At 38.8% G+C, this 22,072-nt stretch overlaps 1 protein-coding gene across 5 annotated transcripts in view; it reads right to left on the minus strand.

Moving 5' to 3' along the window:
• Window positions 1-22,072, minus strand: part of CEP135 (centrosomal protein 135) — a 105,021-nt gene that overhangs the window by 76,445 nt on the left and 6,504 nt on the right. For all 5 annotated transcript variants that reach the window (XM_055294603.2, XM_063610401.1, XM_055294601.2 and 2 more), the window contains 6 exons: window positions 21,453-21,620; window positions 18,463-18,604; window positions 16,066-16,150; window positions 5,442-5,570; window positions 3,989-4,204; window positions 740-805 (listed from right to left, as the gene is read on the minus strand). In XM_055294603.2, the coding sequence (XP_055150578.2) occupies window positions 740-805; window positions 3,989-4,204; window positions 5,442-5,570; window positions 16,066-16,150; window positions 18,463-18,604; window positions 21,453-21,620 (806 nt within the window). The remainder of the gene's footprint in view (window positions 1-739; window positions 806-3,988; window positions 4,205-5,441; window positions 5,571-16,065; window positions 16,151-18,462; window positions 18,605-21,452; window positions 21,621-22,072) is intronic.

Raw genomic sequence — 22,072 nt, forward strand, 5'->3', positions numbered from 1 at the left:
TAAATAAAAGAGGATGGAGTGCCTTTTGTAATAATCAACAAATATTTCAAGTTAACAAATATTTCAAGTAATTAACTCTGGTTTTAACATTAGTCAACTAACAAATCATAAAGTAGTTAAAAGAATGTAAAATTTCTAGCAGCTACCTACTATACATAAAATTAAGGAATTATAAAAATATAAACTCGCATGTCCATGCAGTGGAATATTACTCAGCCATAAGAAGGAATGAAGTACTCATAAACACTACCACATGCATGAACCTTGTAAACATTATGCTTAGTAAAAGAATCCAGACACAAAATGTATGATTCCCTTTATATGGAATGGCCAGAATAGACAAATCTACAGAAACAGAAAGTAGATTAGTGGTTGTCAGGAGCTGAGCAATAAAACAAAGCATACAAATTTTCTTTTCTTTCTTTCTTTTTTTTTTTTTAAAGATGGAGTTTCACTCTTGCTGCCCAGGCTGGGGTGCAATGGTGCGACCTCGGCTCACTGCAACCTCTGCCGCCCAGGCTCAAGCAATTCTCCTGCCTCAGCCTCCCAAGTAGCTGGGATTACACGCATGCGCCACCACGCCCAGCTAATTTTTGTATTTTTAGTAGAGACGGGGTTTCACCATGTTGATCAGGCTGGATGGTCTCGAACTCCTGACCTCAGGTGATCCACCCACCTTAGCCTCCTATAAAAATTTTCTTACCGAAAATGCTGGCAATTCAATACGACATCAACTTACCAGTTGAAGTTTTGCCATTGTTTCTTCAAGATCCCGCATTTCAGAGAGCTTTCTTTTAATCTCTTTCTAGGAATAAAAAGTCTATTAGGTATATACTTAAAAGTCTAAGAATACTTAAGTCACATGCAAATAGATCAAGTAATTTTGCAATTACTTCACGTTCCCTCTTACCAGTGAGATCTGAGGCTTTATCCCTATCAATTTCAATGAAGAGGCAAAATTGAGGCTTCTCTTTAATCTTTTGGTATCCCGAATGTTTACAGGAGCCTACTTGTAACATCTGAAGAAGGCCACTTGAACACCTTGTAGGATCTTCCTTGGGCCTTAAATTTTGGGGTAATTCTATGGCACTGTCATTTCCTGATTTTCCTATTTGCTTTCTCCACACCTGCTTTTACCAACCTGGATCCTCTCTATACTGCAACTGAGAGAACAGAATGCCAAGATGAAAATATTATGACCCAATAGGAATATTTTGTTGAGCCAACTTATCATTTCTGAGCATTTGCAATGGGACATGGGAAGCTGTGTTTAGCATGCTGTGTGCACAAGGATAGAAGATGCAAAAGGTGGTGGAAAAAGAGAGGGATGAGATATAAGAGTGTTGCAATGAAACTAAAACCAAAAAAACAGAATTAAAACTGTACTCATTATATCCTATTTCAAGATTGTGTTGGTGGTCTGGGGTCCTTGGAGATTCCATATGCATTTTAGAAGTTTTTTCTATTTTTGCACAAAAAAAAAAAAAAAAAAAAAAATGCCACTAGGATTTTGATAGGGATTGCACTGAATTTGAGTTGTATGGACACTTTAACAATATTGGGTCTTCCAATCCATGGACACGGAATGTCTTTCCATTTATTTGTGTCTTCTTTAACTTCTTTAGCAATGCTGTATAGTTTTTCAAGCGTATGGGTTTTCCATCTCATTGGTTAAGTTTATTTCTAAGTATTTTATTCCTTTTGATGCTATTGCAGATGGGATTACTTTAATTTCCTTTTTGGATCGTTTATTCTTAGTGTGTAGAAAAACATCTGATTTTTGTGTGCTGATTTTGTATCCTGCAATTTTGCTGAATTAGTTTATTAGTTCTGGTTTTTGTAGAATGTTGAAGGCTTTCTACATATAAAATTATGCCATCTGTAAACAGAGATAATTTTATTCTTTCTTTGCAATTTGTATGCCTTTTCTTGCCTAACTGCTCTGGCTAGCACTTCCAGTACTATGTTGAGTAGTAGTGACAAGAGTGGGAATCCTTCCTTGTTCTTCATCTTAGAGGAAAAACTTCCAGTTTTTCACCACTGAGTATGATTGTTTGCTGTGGGCCTTTCATACATGGTTTTTAAAATATTGAGGCAATTTCCTTCTATTCCACTAATTAGTAGAGGTGGCACTATATAAAATAAATTCGGTGATGTAGAGCAGTAGTCTTCAAACTGGATTATACTTACTCCTGGGATAAAATGAACACTTTCCAAGTATTACATAAAACTATGGTATGCACATAGTTCTAAGGAATCAGCATCTGAATCCTTAATTTGCATATTCAGTGCTTCTTAAAAATGATCTACCTAATAACTTGTTTGTGGCCTGGCTATCATGTGAGTTCTGCATTCCTACCCTCCCTTTTATAGTTGCCTTTCTCTCAATGTTCAAGGAAGTATATGTACTGTCTCAAGATATAAAAAACTTTTAGAGTACCAGATCAAAAGATAATCTGAAATGTTGGGGCTGGCCAAAGGCTTTAAATAAGACACTATTTTCTCCTATTATAATTCATTAAGAGATGTATTTCCAGTAAAATTTTACTTTTTTATTTCATAAATATCAACATTGGTGGTATACTTGTCAGTTTAACCCACTGATAATTAATAATTGTAATGATAACACTATTCAGATAAAAATGTTAACACCTTGAACCTTACAGTTACAGGAAATTTTTAAAAATAAAAAATTTCTTTTTTCTCCCATCAGGCTGTCAGAATTTTTTTAAATAAAAAAAAATTCATTCTTTTTAAATTTGTTCTTTTTATTGTACAGACGTATGATAGTGTGATCATGAAAAGATTTTCAAGCATAAAACTAGTTGAAACAGGATAAAATTTTGTGGAAATTTCAAGGAGAAAGGATCATTTAGATTTTACTGGCTATAATTAAAAGAACAATGAAATGGTTTTATTTTAAGATATTATATTTAAAATAGACTGGAAATATCACCCTTTCCATTTAAACTTAAAAGATGAAAAATGTTATTATAATTACCAACTTAAAAATGTTTAAGGACATATATAGTTTTAAAAATACTTTTAAAGAATTCTTGGTGGCCAGGCATGGCTGCTCATGCCTGTAATCTGAGCATTTAGGGAGGCTGAGGCAGGAGGATTGCTTAACCCAGGAGTTTGAGACCAACCTGGGCAACATAGTGAGCTCCCATCTCTGCAAAAAATTAAGAAATTAGCTGGGCCTTGTGGCATGCACCTGTAGTCCCACCTACTCAGGAGGCTGAGATGGGAGGATTGCTTGAGCCTGAGGAGGCTGAGGCTGCAGTGAGCCATGAGTGTCCCACCACACCCCAGCCTGGGCAACAGAGCAAGACCAAGTCTCAAAAAACACAAGCCGAGCACGGTGGCTCATGCCAGTAATCCCAGCATTTTGGGAGGCTGAGGTGGATGGATCACCTGAGGTCAGGAGTTCGAGACCAGGCTGGCCCACATGGTGAAACCCCGTCTCTACTAAAAGTACAAAAATTAGCTGGGCATGGTGGCAGGCACCTGTAATTCCAGCTACTTGGAGGCTGAGGCAGGAGAATCGCTTGAACCCGGGAGATGGGGGTTGCAGTGAGCCGAGATCACACCATTGCACTCCAGCCTGGGAGACAGAGATTCTGTCTCAAAAAAAAAAAAGGATTCTTGAGCAAAAATGACATAGAGGGGAAACTTCAAAAGCTCTCTCACAATGCACAGATAAAGGGGCAGAGATAAAAATCTTGAAGGAAAACAGACTAGAGTTTGGAGATCCATCCTAAGAATAGGTGTGCTTCAGAGAGACACTCAAACAACTAAAACAAATACAATCACTTACAGGGTGTAAACAACACTTCAGAAAACCCTGAATTACCAAAGCAAAAAAACAAAAACAGACACACAAAATAAACCAAAAACCTGAATACAGATATCAAAAGGGATCAAGCTTACTGTGTGCTAGGAGAATTAATGAACACTCTCAAAACCTACACATATCATTCATTACCTTTGCTTCCCCAAGCTCTTTATCAGCAGTCTCAAGCACTTCTTCTTTATGTCTTTCCAACTGCTGTGCTAACTGATCTATTTCAGTTAATTCTTGGCAGAGTTTTTCATTTTTGTTACTTAAATTAGCGACTTCAGATGTCACTGTTTCCTTGGTTTCCATAAGCTCTCGTATACGCTTCTCCAGGTCTTTATTAGCTTGCTGAAGAAAGTCAACCTAAATTGGAATTGTAATTTATGAGATATATGAATTGGAAAATTATCCTAAACACTGACTTTCCAAATAATACTTCAAAAAACTGTATTTTAAAAATTATTAAAGATTAAAACTACAGCTATTTTATATTTGCAAATTTATATTGTTATTTCCAAAACTGACCATGTGCAGTGTAATAAAAATATGTATCCATTGGCTTCGATTTTCAAGCATAGAAAGGACAAGAAATTTGTGTGAACTTTTTCCCAACACAGAGTTCTATACGACAAGAATATCAAGATGATAATAGACTGTGTTGTTCAATATAGTAGCCAATAGCAACCTCATGTGGCTGCTGAGCATCCGAAATGTGGCTAGTGTAAATTGAGATGTGCTATAACTGTAAAATATACACAGGATTTCAAAGATAATACAAACAAAAAAATAGGTATGTAAAAACATTACTGGTTGAAATGATAATATTTTGGACATACTGGGGTAAATACATTATTACAATTAATTTCACCTCTTTTTATTTTTTTAAATCAAGCTGCTACTAGAAAAATTTAAATTACATATATGGCTCATATCATATTTCTATGGGACAGCACTCTTCTAGAGCTGCTGTTGATATTTTTTACTTACTATATTCTGTTTGTAGCCCAGGCAACTCTGTCATACCAAAATTCCTAAAGTCCATGTGTCATGCTGCATGGAACTCTCCTGCTCTTTCAGCCTTAGGTCAAATGCATGGCAAAGGAATCCACTACGTAAGTAGATAAAAGCTAGGTATTTAATTTTTATCTACATTTTTAAATTTTTACATTATAAAATAAATATATGCTCATAAAAATTAAAAAAAAAAAAGAGAAAACCATAAAGGAGAATATCCCACCACACAAAGATAAGCTTTGTTAGTATACTTTGGTATATTCTCTGTTTTCTCTTTCCAAGTCCATATACACATTTTCTTAAAAGCAAATTGACAATCATGTGCCCAGAGTTTATTCTCTTCCTTTAAATTGTTAATGTTATGGTGCATGTTAATTACTGCCTCATTAGTCTTTGAAAACATGATTTTTCAATAACTCCACCCTATTTCTGGATACTATGGTTCTATCAAATTTTTCCCATTGCAAATAATACCTCAGTGAACAACTCCTGCCACTTTTACAAACCCATAGACCATTATAAACATATAGTGTTTATTATAAACACCATTATATACACTCAGCGAAATAATTATAAAAGCCATTACCTGAATATTTAAATGAGCAATAAGCTTTTCATTGGTTTTGTTTCTAGACTCCAGAGAGAGGACATCAGGGGACCGACCACCATCCAAACCAACTGACAGTCGTTCTATCTCTCGTTCTCTTAGCTCAATCTGAAGATACAGTCATGCTGTCATTTTTAAAAATCTGGTTTTCAACCAAATGATTAACACTGAACAAACATTTATTTGGATATATTTTCTTATGTCCCAATGTATACAAGAGATTAACATTCATATTTGTGTCCATATGTTACATGCATAAATGCAGAACAAAAATAAATTACATAGAAAATGTCAACAGACATACTGTCAATACATCTTTCATATGTATTTTTACTATATAGATTCTTCCTAATTTAATTTTTGCATTTTTTTCCCTCCTTTAAGATTTAACAATGTTTATATAAAAAGAAACTTGCTAGCAGATTACACACATGCTCAAGTACTAGAACTGAATCTAAACTACTTCAGTTCCTGGTAGAATAAATGAATGAGTGTAACATACTAAGAAAAGTAAGTTGCTACTGAACCTCAATATTAAAAAGAATAGGAAACTGGGGTGAATTTAATTATCTGTTATTTATGTAAGAATTTGGAAAGGCTCACACTTTCAAGCTTTGATTTTCTTTTTCTTTTTGAGACAGAGTTTCACTCTGTCACCCAGTCTGGAGTGCAGTGGCATGATCTCGGGTCACTGCAACCTCTGCCTCCCGGGTTTGAGCAATTCTCCTGCCTCAGCCTCCTGAGTAGCTGGGACTATAGGCATGTGCCACCACGCCTGGCTAATTTCTGTATTTTTAGTAGAGATGGGGTTTTTACCATGTTGGCCAGGCTGGTGTTGAACTCCTGACCTCAGGTGATCCGCCCGCCTCGGCCTCCCAAAGTGCTGGGATTACAGGCGTGAGCCACCACTCCCGGCCCAAGCTTTGGTTTTCTTAAATAAATAACCAAACATTCCAAACATACCAAAAAGCAACAAAAACATGGAATGTTTGAGACAGCAGAAATAGCTTGGTATGACTGGATGTAATGTGCATGGGATCTAGTAGTTGGAGATGTCTGAAGAATTAGGACAAAACTAATTACGATTATGCTGGACTAAAGGATGAAATTGACAGGAATAAAAACAGAGGCAGGGGCAGGGAGACCTAATGCAGAAATGCATAAGAAACAATGAATAACTAAAATAAAAAAATGGTAGAGGATAGAACAGAAGAAATAAGTTTAAGAAGCACTTAGGAGAAATGACAGAACTTGGTGAGTGGTATGTGAAGGCGAGAGAAAGAGATCTAGAAAGAATACAGAATGTGAACTTGGGCAAACATTGATGCTACCAACCAAAGTAGAGAATATAGGAGTCGAAACCAGAAGAGAAAAAGTTCAGTACACGGCATATGATTACAAAAAGACTACACCCAAGTGGAAACGCCCAGTGTAAAGGTGGGTATATGGGTCTGGAGTTCAGCAGACAAGTTTGAGCCAGAGGGAGATGAAGGAGTCATCAATATACAGGCAGTATTTTAAACCAAGAGAGCAGATGAGGACACTTGAGAAAAGATACAGAAGAGGAGAAGGGGTCAAAGACAGAATCCAAGAAAACAGTAATATTTCAGGGAGTGGACAGGTGAAAAAAAGCAAAAAAAAAAAAAAAATTATAAGAGGCTTAAAAAAAACTGGAAAAAAATGAAGTCATGGAAGAGTTTCAAAGAGCAATTATCAATAATATCAAATACCACAGAGTAGGTCAAGAAAATAAAGACTGTGGGGGTGGAGCCAAGATGGCGGAATAGGAACAGCTCCGGTCTCCAGCTCCCAGCCCCGGCGACACAGAAGACTGGTGATTTCTGCATTTCTGCTTGAGGTACCGGTTTCATCTCACTAGGGAGTGCCTAACACTGGGTGCAGGACAGTCGGTGAAGCGCACTGTGCGCGAGCCGAAGCAGGGCGAGGCATTGCCTCACTCGGGAAGCGCAAGGGGTCAGGGAGTTCCCTTTCCTAGTCAAAGAAAGGGGAAACAGACGGCACCTGGAATATTGGGTCAGTCCCATCCTAATACTGCGCTTTTCCAACGGGCCTGGAAAACGGCACACTAGGAGATTGTGTCCCGCACCTGGCTCGGAGGGTCCTAAGCCCACGGAGTCTCGCTGATTGCTAGCACAGCAGTCTGAGATCAAGCTGCAAGGCGGCAGTGAGGCTGGGGGAGGGGCGCCCGCCATTGCCCAGGCTTGCTTAGGTAAACAAAGCAGCCAGGAAGCTCGAACTGGGTGGAGCCCACCACAGCTCAAGGAGGCCTGCCTGCCTCTGTAGGCTCCACCTCTGGGGGCAGGACACAGACAAACAAAAACCCAGCAAGAACCTCCACAGACTTAAATGTCCCTGTCTGACTGACAGCTTTGAAGAGAGTAGTGGTTCTCCCAGCACGCAGCTGGAGATCTGAGAACGGACAGACTGCCTCCTAAAGTGGGTCCCTCACCCCTGAGCAGCCTAACTGGGAGGCACCCCCCCAGTAGGGACAGACTGACACCTCATTCAACCAGGTACTCCTCTGAGACAAAACTTTCAGAGGAACTATCAGACAGCTGAATTTGTGGTCTCACGAAAATCCACTGTTCTGCAGCCACCGCTGCTGACACCCAGCCAAACAGGGTCTGGAGTGGACCTCTAGTAAACTCCAACAGACCTGCAGCTAAGGGTCCTGTCTGGTAGAAGGAAAACTAACAAACAGAAAGGACATCCACACCAAAAACCCATCTGTACATCACCATCATCAAAGACAAAAAGTAGATAAAACCACAAAGATGGGGAAAAAACAGACCAAAAAAACCGGAAACTCTAAAAAACAGAACACCTCTCCTCCTCCAAAGGAACGCAGTTCCTCACCAGCAACGGAACAAAGCTGGATGGAGGATGACTTTGATGAGTTGAGAGAAGAAGGCTTCAGACGATCAAACTACTCTGAGCTACGAGAGGAAATTCAAAACAATAGCAAAGAAGTTAAAAACTTTGAAAAAAAATTAGAAGAATGGATAACTAGAATAACCAATGGAGAGAAGGGCTTCAAGGAGCTGATGGAGCTGAAAGCCAAGTTTCGAGAACTACGCGAAGATTGCAGAAGCCTCAGTAGCAGATGCGATCGACTGGAAGAAAGGGTATCGCTGATGGAAGATGAAATGAATGAAATGAAGAGAGAAGGAAAGTTTAGAGAAAAAAGAATAAAAAGAAATGAACAAAGCCTCCAAGAAATTTGGGACTATGTGAAAAGACCAAACCTACGTCTGATTGGTGTACCTGAAAATGATGGGGAGAATGGAACCAAGTTGGAAAACACTCTGCAAGATATTATCCAGGAGAACTTCCCCAATCTAGCAAGGCAGGCCAGCATTCAGATTCAGGAAATACAGAGAACGCCACAAAGATACTCCTCGAGAAGGGCAACTCCAAGACACATAATTGTCAGATTCACCAAAGTTGAAATGAAGGAAAAAATGTTAAGGGCAGCCAGAGAGAAAGGTCGGGTTACCCACAAAGGGAAGCCCATCAGACTAACAGCTGATCTCTCAGCAGAAACTCTACAAGCCAGAAGAGAGTGGGGGCCGATATTCAACATTCTTAAAGAAAAGAATTTTCAACCCAGAATTTCCTATCCCGCCAAAATAAGCTTCATAAGTGAAGGAGAAATAAAATACTTTACAGACAAGCAAACGCTGAGTGATTTTGTCACCACCAGGCCTGCCCTAAAAGAGCTCCTGAAGGAAGCACTAAACATGGAAAGGAACAACCGGTACCAGCCACTGCAAAAACATGCCAAACTGTAAAGACCATCAAGGCTAGGAAGAAACTATAGCATCTAATGAGCAAAATAACCAACTAACATCATAATGACAGGATCAGATTCACACATAACAATATTAACGTTAAATGTAAATGGGCTAAATGCTCCAATCAAAAGACACAGACTGGCAAACTGGATAAGGAGTCAGGACCCATCAGTGTGCTGTATTCAGGAAACCCATCTCACGTGCAGAGACACACATAGACTCAAAATAAAGGGATGGAGGAAGATCTATCAAGCAAATGGAAAACAAAAAAAGGCAGGGGTTGCAATCCTAGTCTCTGATAAAATAGACTTTAAACCAACAAAGATCAAAAGAGACAAAGAAGGCCATTACATAATGGTAAAGGGATCAATTCAACAAGAAGAGCTAACTATCCTAAATATATATGCACCCAACACAGGAGCACCCAGATTCATAAAGCAAGTCCTCAGTGACCTACAAAGGGACTTAAACTCCCATACAATAATAATGGGAGATTTTAACACCCCACTGTCAGCATTAGACAGATCAACGAGACAGAAAGTTAACAAGGATATCCAGGAATTGAACTCAGCTCTACATAAAGTGGACCTAATAGACATCTACAGAACTCTCCACCCCAAGTCAACAGAATATACATTTTTTTCAGCACCACACCACACCTATTCCAAAATTGACCACATAGTTGGAAGTAAAGCTCTCCTCAGCAAATGTAAAAGAACAGAAATTATAACAAACTGTCTCTCAGACCACAGTGCAATCAAACTAGAACTCAGGATTAAGAAACTCACTCAAAACCGCTCAACTACATGGAAACTGAACAACCTGCTCCTGAATGACTATTGGGTACATAATGAAATGAAGGCAGAAATAAAGATGTTCTTTGAAACCAATGAGAACAAAGACACAACATACCAGAATCTCTGGGACACGTTCAAAGCAGTGTGTAGAGGGAAATTTATAGCACTAAATGCCCACAAGAGAAAGCAGGAAAGATCCAAAATTGACACCCTAACAGCACAATTAAAAGAACTAGAAAAGCGAGAGCAAACACATCCAGAAGCTAGCAGAAGGCTAGAAATAACTAAAATCAGAGCAGAACTGAAGGAAATAGAGACACAAAAAACCCTTCAAAAAATTAATGAATCCAGGAGCTGGTTTTTTGAAAAGATCAACAAAATTGATGGACCGCTAGCAAGACTAATAAAGAAGAGAGAAGAATCAAATAGATGCAATAAAAAACGAAAAAGGGGATATCACCACTGATCCCACAGAAATACAATCTACCATCAGAGAATACTACAAACACCTCTATGCAAATAAACAAGAAAATCTAGAAGAAATGGATAAATTCCTCGACAAATACACCCTCCCAAGACTAAACCAGGAAGAAGTTGAATCTCTGAATAGACCAATAACAGGTTCTGAAATTGTGGCAATAATCAATAGCTTACCAACCAAAAAGAGTCCAGGACGTGATGGATTCACAGCTGAATTCTACCAGAGGTACAAGGAGGAACTGGTACCATTCCTTCTGAAACTATTCCAATCGATAGAAAAAGAGGGAATCCTCCCTAACACATTTTACGAAGCCAGCATCGTCCTGATACCAAAACCTGGCAGAGACATAACCAAAAAAGAGAATTTCAGACCAATATCCTTGATGAACATTGATGCAAAAATCCTCAATAAAATACTGGCAAACCGAATCCAGCAGCACATCAAAAAGCTTATCCACCATGATCAAGTGGGCTTCATCCCTGGGATGCAAGGCTGGTTCAACATACGCAAATCAATAAATGTAATCCAGCATATAAACAGAACCAAAGACAAAAACCACATGATTATCTCAATAGATGCAGAAAAGGCCTTTGACAAAATTCAACAACCCTTCATGCTAAAAACTCTCAATAAATTAGGTATTGATGGGACGTATCTCAAAATAATAAGAGCTATCTACGACAAACCCACAGCCAATATCATACTGAATGGGCAAAAACTGGAAGCATTCCCTCTGAAAACTGGCACAAGGCAGGGATGCCCTCTCTCACCGCTCCTATTCAACATAGTGCGGGAAGTTCTGGCCAGAGCAATCAGGCAGGAGAAGGAAATAAAGGGTATTCAATTAGGAAAAGAGGAAGTCAAATTGTCCCTGTTTGCAGATGATATGATTGTATATCTAGAAAACCCCATTGTCTCAGCCCAAAATCTCCTTAAGCTGATTAGCAACTTCAGCAAAGTCTCAGGATACAAAATTAATGTACAAAAATCACAAGCATTCTTGTTCACCAATAACAGACAAACAGAGAGCCAAATCATGAGTGAACTCCCATTCACAATTGCTTCAAAGAGAATAAAATACCTAGGAATCCAACTTACAAGGGATGTGAAGGACCTCTTCAAGGAGAACTACAAACCACTGCTCAATGAAATAAAAGAGGATACAAACAAATGGAAGAACATTCCATGCTCATGGGTTGGAAGAATCAATATCGTGAAAATGGCCATACTGCCCAAGGTAATTTATAGATTCAATGCCATCCCCATCAAGCTACCAGTGACTTTCTTCACAGAATTGGAAAAAACTACTTTAAAGTTCATATGGAACCAAAAAAGAGCCCGCATCGCCAAGTCAATCCTAAGCCAAAAGAACAAAGCTGGAGGCATCACGCTACCTGACTTTAAACTATACTACAAGGCTACAGTAGCCAAAACAGCATGGTACTGGTACCACAACAGAGACATAGATCAATGGAACAGAACAGAGCCCTCAGAAATGATGCCGCATAGCTACAACTATCTGATCTTTGACAAACCTGACAAAAACAAGAAATGGGGAAAGGATTCCCTATTTAATAAATGGTGCTGGGAAAACTGGCTAGCCATATGTAGAAAGCTGCAACTGGATCCCTTCCTTACACCTTATACAAAAATTAATTCAAGATGGATTAAAGACTTATATGTTAGACCTAAAACCATTAAAATCCTACAAGAAAACCTAGGCAATACCATTCAAAACATAGGCGTGGGCAAGGACTTCATGTCTAAAACACCAAAAGCAATGGCAACAAAAGCCAAAATCGACAAATGGGATCTCATTAAACTAAAGAGCTTCTGCACAGCAAAAGAAACTATCATCAGAGTGAACAGACAACCTACAGAATGGGAGAAAATTTTTGCAACCTACTCATCTGACAAAGGGCTAATATCCAGAATCTACAATGAACTCAAACAAATTTACAAGAAAAAAACAAACAACCCCATCAAAAAGTGGGCAGAGGACATGAACAGACACTTCTCAAAAGAAGACATTTATGCAGCCAAAGAAACACATGAAGAAATGCTCATCATCACTGGCCATCAGAGAAATGCAAATCAAAACCACAGTGAGATACCATCTCACACCAGTTAGAATGGCCATCATTAAAAAATCAGGAAACAACAGGTGCTGGAGAGGATGTGGAGAAATAGGAACACTTTTACACTGTTGGTGGGACTGTAAACTAGTTCAACCATTGTGAAGTCAGTGTGGCGATTCCTCAGGGATCTAGAACTAGAAATACCATTTGACCCAGCCATCCCATTACTGGGTATATACCCAAAGGACTATAAATCATGCTGCTATAAAGACACATGCACACGTATGTTTATTGCGGCACTATTCACAATAGCAAAGAGTTGGAACCAACCCAAATGTCCAACAACGATAGACTGGATTAAGAAAATGTGGCACATATACACCATGGAATACTATGCAGCCATAAAAAATGATGAGTTCGTGTCCTTTGTAGGGACATGGATGAAACTGGAAAACATCATTCTCAGTAAACTATCGCAAGGACAAAAAACCAAACACCGCATGTTCTCACTCATAGGTGGGAATTGAACAATGAGAACTCATGGACACAGGAAGGGGAACATCACACTCCGGGGACTGTTGTGGGGTCGGGGGAGGGGGGAGGGACAGCATTAGGAGATACACCTAATGCTAAATGATGAGTTAATGGGTGCAGGAAATCAACATGGCACATGGATACATATGTAACAAACCTGCACATTGTGCACATGTACCCTAAAACCCTAAAATATAATAAAAAAAAAAAAACTCAAAATTTAAATATAAACAAAATTAAAAAAAAAAAAAGAAAATAAAGACTGTAAGTATCCTTTTGGATCTAGCAATTAATGTTACTAATGTAATTAACTAGACCAGTTCACGTAGTGAGTGCAGAAGCCAGACTACAATAGGTTAAGGAGTGAGCAGGAGGTGGAGAAGCAGAGACAGAAATGGAGATATCAAGTAAGACAGTCTTTGGAGAAGTCTGCATAGAGAGGGAGAAGGAATCCTCAAGAGGCGGAGGTAGTTAAAAGAGCTTTTTGGCCGGGCGTAGTGGCTCACGCCTGTAATCCCAGCACTTTGGGAGGCTGAGGTGAGAGGATCACAAGGTCAGGAGATCGAGACCACGGTGAAACCCCGTCTCTACTAAAAAATACAAAAAATTAGCCGGGCGTGGTGGCGGGCGCCTATAGTCCCAGCCACTCAGGAGGCCGAGGCAGGAGAATGGCGTGAAGCCAGGAGGTGGAGCTTGCAGTGAGCCGAGATTGCGCCACTGCACTCCAGCCTGGGCGACAGAGCAAGACTCCGTCTCAAAAAAAAAAAAAATGAGTTTTTTAAAAGGGATGTTAGCTATGACAATAGAAGTACGTCTTCACAGGATTGTTATGAAGATTAAATGAATTAATCACTGTAAAGTGGTTATATAAGTATTTGTTAAAGAACAAAAGAATAATTGATTAAAGTAAGGTCCTAAGGAAAAAAGAGGAAATGGGGTCAAGAGCACAGGCAACTGAGCCTTGAACAGGAAGAACAATACCCTGCCCACTAAGTCTTAAGACAGCCTGAGTGCAAATATGGCTAATTTTAAAGGTAGAGATAGAAAGTTGAGACAAGGTGACATTCTCAGACGATGGATTTTTTTTTTTTTTTTTTAGACAGAGTTTTCGCTCGTTGCCCAGGCTGGAGTGCAATGGTGTGATCTCGGCTCACCGCAACCTCCGCCTCCCGGGTTCAAGCAATTCTCCTGCCTCAGCCTCCCAAGTAGCTGGGATTACAGGAATGCGCCACCACGCCCGGCTAATTTTGTATTTTTAGTAGAGCTAGGGTTTCTCCATGTTGGTCAGGCTGGTCGCCAACTCCCAACCTCAGGTGATCCACCCACCTCAGCCTTCCCAAGTGCCGGGATTATAGGCGTGAGCCACTGCGCCCAGCCGAAGATGGGTATTATAAGTTGGGAAGACAGCTTAGAAACAGCAAAATCTGGAATATGTGCTGAGAAAGAATAAACTCAAGCAAAAAAAGACAAATAACTGATAGGCAGCAGAGTAAGCTCAACTAAGATTTGCAAACCACAATAAATTGGCAGCTTTAATCAGAATAGTCAAGCTATTTTCTCCAGACACCTCAGCCACCTCACAGAGATGGTAAGAAGTTTATGTTCGTAAAGTACCTGAAATAAATGAAAGTGTAATTATAAAATGAAAAAATGCCAGTAATATTAAACTCATGTGCATATTGGATATTTTCAACATCTCTTCATGAAGTAAGTTTTTTGGTTGACATTATGATTTCCTTCTTTTTTTGAGACGGAGTCTGTCACCCAGGCTGGAGTGCAGTGGTGCAATCTCAGGTCACTGCAACCTCTGCCTCCCGGGTTCAAGAGATTCCCCTGCCTTAGCCTGCTGAGTAGTTGGGATTACAGGCACACACCACAACCCCAGCTAATTTTTGTATTTTTAGTAGAGATGGGGTTTCACCATGTTGGCCAGGATGGTCTCAAACTTCTGACCTCAGGTGATCCACCCGCCTCGGCCTCCCAAAGTGCTGGGATTACAGGCATGAGCCACCACGCCCGGTCAATTTTCTTTAATTCCATTTTTATCCAACTAATCTTCAAAACACTTTAAAGACTTAGTTATTATACCAACACCTAAGTTACATCTATATTTGTGCGTGCAGATCACTCAAAAAAAATGCAGTCAATGCAGAAAATGAAAAACATGTTACCCAATTTAACCTTCAGGAAGCATATTAAGAAAACAAGCCTATAATTACCCAAATCAGAATTTAGCCAACACATCAATAGAAATTATGAAAAGACAAAGCTTGCTATGGTTATAATATAATGCTGCATCTACTAACTCTCCCGATTCTTCAGAAAACTGTTGTATGAGGACTTGTGCTTATAGAGAAAACAAACAAAAAAAAACACGGCAACACAAAAGAGTAACTTTCTAAGAGACTGGTATTCAATATGACAAAATATGTAATAGAAAAATCACAAAAATACAATTATAAAACATAGCACACTTAATAAAATGTCTCCTGAGATGAAAACGGTAATATGGTTATAAAATTATATTTGGGGAGATAGATGATTCAGCTAAAAGAAAAACCAAACAAAAAACTACTATTCACCTCAATGAATAGTGAAGAGAATGGAGTAAATAAGTGCTCTTCAATCCATTAATCCTCCCACCTCAGCCTCCCATGTACCTGGGACCATAGGCACATGCCACCACACTTGGCTAATTTTAAAATTTTTTGAAGAGACAGACTAAGTAAGTAAAGCCACCTTAGCCATTCCAGCTATTAACTCTATTAACAAACCTGATGAAAAAGATGAAAGCTGTATAAAAACTCAGTATCAGTAATTTCAAATATAACCCAATTCTATTTACAATCACAGCATACCTATCTCAATCCCTACTATGCAAGTACATAAAAATCCTACCTGCTTGCTATAGTCTCTCACCCCACTTTCCATCACTGCTAACTTTTCTTGTAGCTGGTGGACTTCCTGTTGAAGTTCTTGAATCCTGAAAAGCACTTTAAATTAATGCCAATATACTTTTGTTAAGAAATACAAAATAAGAAACGAAGATAGATGTGTTATTTCATAAATTCTATACTTTCAGCTTCTCAAACAGGTAGGATGTACTGTGCCAAAGGGTCCCCAAATCAACATAAAATATAGTACATCATCATAGAGAGTTGGTTTTTAATAACAGATTTAAAACTTATTAGTAAATAATTTGAAACTCAGATACACTGTGCAAGAAACACCTCACTATTGCATTTTGATCTCCAGGAAAATTCTTTGAGGTACTGCTGCCAATTCTTAGGTTTAGAAAACTGAGGTTTACTCCAAAATTCACAGACTTAGTAAGTGAAATAAGAAACTAAAATGTTTCTGACCCTAACCCTGTATCGTCTACTACTACTTTGAAACCCTGGAGAGAAAGATCACATGTAACTACAGCAAAAAACCTATTCCTTCTGCAACTTGTTAATTCTAACAGAATCAAGATTTTGTCCAAATCACCTGAATTGTTCAGGTACATTATGACATAATTAATCCATTTTCATATTGGAAAGACAAAGCCTGAAGCCAGATCTGCTTTTTTTTTCTTTTTTGAGACAGGGCCTTCCTATGTTACCCGGGCTAGAATCCAGTGGCCCGATCACAGCTCACTGCTGCCTCAACCTCCACAGCTCCATCAATCCTCTCACCTCAGCATCCCAAGTACCTGGGACCATAGGCACATGCCACCACACTTGGGTAATTTTTAAATTTTTTGTAGAGAGTTTTTCCACATCGCCGAAGCTGGTCTTGAACTCTTGGGCTTAAGCAATCCTCCTGCCTCAGCCTACCAAAGTGCTGGGGTTACAGGCGTGAGCCACAGTGCTTCCAGCCCCAGGTCTGTTTTTAAAAGAGATTTTCCATGGGGTGGAGTAAATGAGGCTGGATACGGCTTGTACCTGATGTTAACTGGAACCAACATTTTCTACTAATCTAGGTTTAGGAGAAGAGTATGTATGCAACTGCACTCATATAAATGCATGAATGACTCTGAATACAAACAAAATGTGCATATATAAATGAAATAGGACAATTAAAAAAGACTAATGTCACTTATGCAGCCCAAATAATTCCCCAAATAATACGAACACATTGTCTGAAAAGTCCTAGATTATAAGAACAAAACACTTCCCAGTTAAGATTAAATAACTATATAAAAATATTGTGTGACAACTGAGTGAAGAGATCCTAATCAGTCGCTCAAAGGGTCTTGCTCTGTGTCCCAGGCTGAAGTGCAGTGGTTCAGTCTCAGCTCATTGCAACCTCTGCCTCCCAGGTTCAAGCGATCTGCCTACCTCAGCCTCTTAAGTAGCTGGGACTACAGGTGCATGCCATCATGATCGGCTAATTTTTAAATTTTTTGTAGAGAAAAGGTCTCACTATATTGCCCAGGCTGGTCTCAAATTCATGGGTTCAAGCCATCCTCCTGCCTCGGCCTCCGAAAGTGCTGGGATTAACAGGCATGATCCACTGCACCTGGTCCCAGTGCTCTGAGAATCTACTGAGATTCTCAATAGATCAAACCCCCCACATTCTCTGTATAATCTACAAAATAAAAAGCTACCTGCATGAACTATTTCCATTAGTGTATTCTATAGTTTGAAATGCTTCTCCAGCTATTACCATGGAGACTAGTGCTCATCCATTCCTTTGAGCCTCTTATAATTTTCTTAATGGTGTTTTGTGAATTTCTCATCTCATCTCTAGTACTGGACTACAAGCTTCTCAAAAGCAGAAACACCATCTTCTTCATCTTTATATCCTCAGAACACTTACACAGTGCCTTGCCCAGGAGGTTTAATAACATTTCCATCAAATGGAATTTATATATGATTCAAATGTAAGGAAATATAAACACAGAGCAGAGAAACCATTAAAAAAGGAATTTCAAATCCAGTTACAAAACTCTTCATATTTAACTGACATTTGACACAAATATGAAGCAATAAAGATTCCTGCAAAAGATACCTCTTACTTGGAGATGACACAAAATGTCAAAGCAGCTCTACTTAAACAGGTTCTTGATGGCACTAATTTTTAAGCCAGTATGAACAGAAACCTTAGATGTATGATCTATTTGATCAAAGTTTCAAAACAAGTAAAAACATTTTATATCAATCTGAAAGTATTTACTGAGTGCCTGTGCAAAGTTCTGTGCTAGACACTGGAGAGACAACAGTTAACAAGAAAAAAAGCCCTCCTATCAAGAAACTTACAGCTAATTGAGTGCTCGATTAACTCAAGCCAAGAAAGAATTACTTAATGCACCTGTTATCAGCCACTTGTAGGAGGTCTGCAATGTAAGGGTCATCTGGTTGAGGAACTGGATATGAACTGACTTCAGAAGGAGGAACCGGTTCATCAATTTGCATACGCTGGCGCCTGAAAGCAATACTTCTTTTCTTGCCACCTAAAAAGAATGAGTGTCTTAAAAAACTAAGAAGAAACAAAACCATGTCTTAGAATTAAATATTCCAGGTTAGCCTTTCGATTATTAAGTGTGTCTGCAGTTCATAATACACATTGATAAAATATTTTCTCCATCAATATATAAATATCCACCCTGATCTTTAAACAATGCATTCCTAAAAACCTCAATAAGATATGGTTATCAAACAAGTTTTATATGCCTGCAAGCTTGGCATATATGCCCAGGCTTAATATGTTTGCTCACTAGATGGGGATAAGACTTTGGCAAGTTTAAAAGCTGAATGTGGCCAGGTATGGTGGTTCACACCTGTAATCCCAGCACTTTGGAAGGCCGAGGCGGGTGGATCACCTGAGGTTGGGAGTTCGAGACCAAGCCTGGCCAACATGGTGAAATCCCGTCTCTACTAAAAATACAAAAAAATTAGTTGGGCATGGTGGCGGGCACCTGTAATCCCAGCTACTTGGGAGGCTGAGGCAGGAGAATCTCTTGAACCCGGGAGGTGGAGGTTGTGGTGAGCCAAGATCGCGCCACTGCACTCTAGCCTGGGCAACAAGAGTGAAACTCCGTCTCAAAAAAAAAAAAAAAAAAAAAGTTGAATGTGCCTGTGGTGTTCGCTATTATGAGCTCAAGAAATTATCACTAGCAGAAAACTGGCAGTGAGAACTAAAATACGCGTGGTTATTAAGTAATATCAACATAGCAGATAACTGAAATTGTAAGTAGCAAAGTTAGAATGAATGGAATGTCATATGTAATATAAAGTCATGCTATAACCTGAATCAGGAGGGAATGTTTTCTTAATCTTTACAAGTAGTAGGACTAAATTTTCTTATGGCTAAATATATCTTGTCTTGGTCAAAAATACATGGACAATTTATCTCTTTAAAGATTTTGCCAAGATTAGAAGTGTATTTGAAAAACTAGCAGATCCTTGTGAAGAACAAACATAATCCACAATTTTGTCTCATTAGAATTCAAACAAATTTTGTATTCTCCTACAGAGGTAGGAGAATACAAAAGGAGTTTTAAGGATAAGAAAACTGTGCCAAAAGTATTTAAATGACCTGTTTGTTCACACACCTGAAGAAAGCTAGCCATTCCTTCTTTCTTTACCTCCTGGTTTTCCTCCTTGGTGGCTCCTCAGTTTCTTTCATAAACCGTCTTCTTCCACCTGTCCCTTAAATACCAATTTCCCTCGCATCTGACTCTGGGTCTCCTCTCTTCCCAGTCTACATAATCTCACTAGATAATTCTTACTACACCCATAGCTTCAATTACCATGAGACTCCAATGATTCTTAAATTTGCATCTCCACCAGGACCCACACTTTTGAGAACAGATCTACACATCCCACTGTTTCCCAAAAATTTAGACATGAATGTCTTGTGGGTATAGCATACTCCACACATACAAAAGTGGACTCCTGCTCTGCTTCCCACATTCTCTAACTTAAGAAATAGTATCATCCTCCACCTAACTCATTCACTCGAAAGAGAAGTATGAGAATTCCTCTACTTCCCAAATCTACATTTACTTACTATTTGATTACACATCTTGAATCTCTCCGGAGTCTATCCCATTCTTTCCTCAGGAAACCGGATTATCCTCTTTTTTTGCCTTAATCTTCTAGTTACTTTCAAGGTTGACTCCCACTTTTCTCCGTCTCTTCTGCCTTTGGCTCACAGTCCCCGTGTCCATCTATCTCATTTACTAAACTATCTCACGCTCCACTGAGTCTTCCCCCACCTGGCTTCACAGTTCTAATCTGTCCACTCTCAGGAGTCTCCTCTACCCTCAACTTCAGGCACACAATAAGATGACTACACTTTGGCCTTTGTCATCACTCAGAACTCTGCTGGCTTCTAGTTCTTCAACTCCAAAATTCCATTCTGACTGCAATCTTCATAGCAAACAAATTATTTTTGGTCCTCACCATGTTCTTTAATCTGTCTTGACCTAGCCTCATAATCCAGCAGCCCCGTTACTCACTTAATTTCATAATCTTGATCCCATGGTTCAGCTATCTTAATGATTTTGTCACTAATATTGTAGATTCTTCCACCAACCCATACCTGCAGAACAATCACCAACTCTGGATGTGGCCCATCTTTTCTTTTTTTTTTTTTTGAGACAGGGTCTCACTCTATCACCCAAGCTGGAGTGCAGTGGTGCAATCTCAGCTCATTGCAACCTCCGCCTCCCAGGCTCAAGCAATCCTCCCACCTCAGCCTCCCAAGTAGCTGGAACTATAGGCTTGCGCCACCATGCCCAGCTAATTTTTGTATTTTTGGTAGATATGGGGTTTCACCATGTTCCCACACTGGTCTTGAAGCGGCCTCAAATCATCTGCCCACTTCAGCCTCCCAAAGTGCTGGGATTACAGGTGTGAGCCACCGCACCTGGACCCATCATTTCCTTTTCTTGCTCTATAACTACTGAGCATAATGCTAAAAATAGTAAAATAAACTAAGAAAGTACATAATTTCCAAATTCTTTAATGAGTATGGATTACTTTTACAACTAAAATAATAATGATAATAATAATAGAAAAAAGAATTTAAAATATTGATTAGAGAAAGCTCTGGGCATTAAAGTTAGACTACTTGTATCTAAGTAACTAATACTACATACAGTTCTAAGTACACGTATAAATTACTACCTGGACCATTAGAAATAAATCAAGAAGTTTATGGTCTATTCAATATATATTTTCAAACACTAAAGTCTAAGCATGAAAATCCAATCCAAAGTCCTATTTTAGTCAATGGTGTTAACATGGTTAAAAGATTAAATGTGTATAATTTGTCTCGAGAAGGAATCGATTTACCTGGAGTTTGTACTATAGCATGCAAATTCTTTTCTTGAAGTTGTTGAATTCTTTCATTCTTAGCTTTGCTCTCTTTCTCCAACAGTTTGAGTTTATGAACATATTGGTTATTTAGAAATTTCAGATCAGCTGTTTCACGTGCACATTTCTTCAATGAAGTTTTCAACTCTTAAAATGAAAAAGATTCAAAGACCATTTTAAAGATCAAGAAATCCAATGAAGTTTTTCCATTTCACAAAATACAAAAAGTCGTTATCAGTTTAAAAGTCTCCACCTGCTTCTTACGCATGCTTTAGTTGACACTTATTCCTTCTTCTACTATTATTAACAAAAGTGCAAATAACTCACTAAGCACAAAAGGGATCTTCATTTCTCAGCTACTGTATTAGCCTAATGTACATCATAGCTTTTGATTCAGTAAATTGGGTCTGAAGCTAAAGGATTACGAATTCATACCATGGATTAGATAAAGTTTTCTACTGAATATAAGAATAATTCATACAAAGATAACCATATAATTATCTTTTCCCTAGTACCTCTGAAATCATCCTATTCTACTTGATAGCTCAAAGACTGACTATAAAACAGTCAGCATAATACATGGTTTTCACCTTATTTAC

The sequence above is a fragment of the Symphalangus syndactylus genome, chromosome 10 (assembly GCF_028878055.3).
Source record: "Symphalangus syndactylus isolate Jambi chromosome 10, NHGRI_mSymSyn1-v2.1_pri, whole genome shotgun sequence".
Taxonomy (NCBI): Eukaryota; Metazoa; Chordata; class Mammalia; order Primates; family Hylobatidae; genus Symphalangus; species Symphalangus syndactylus.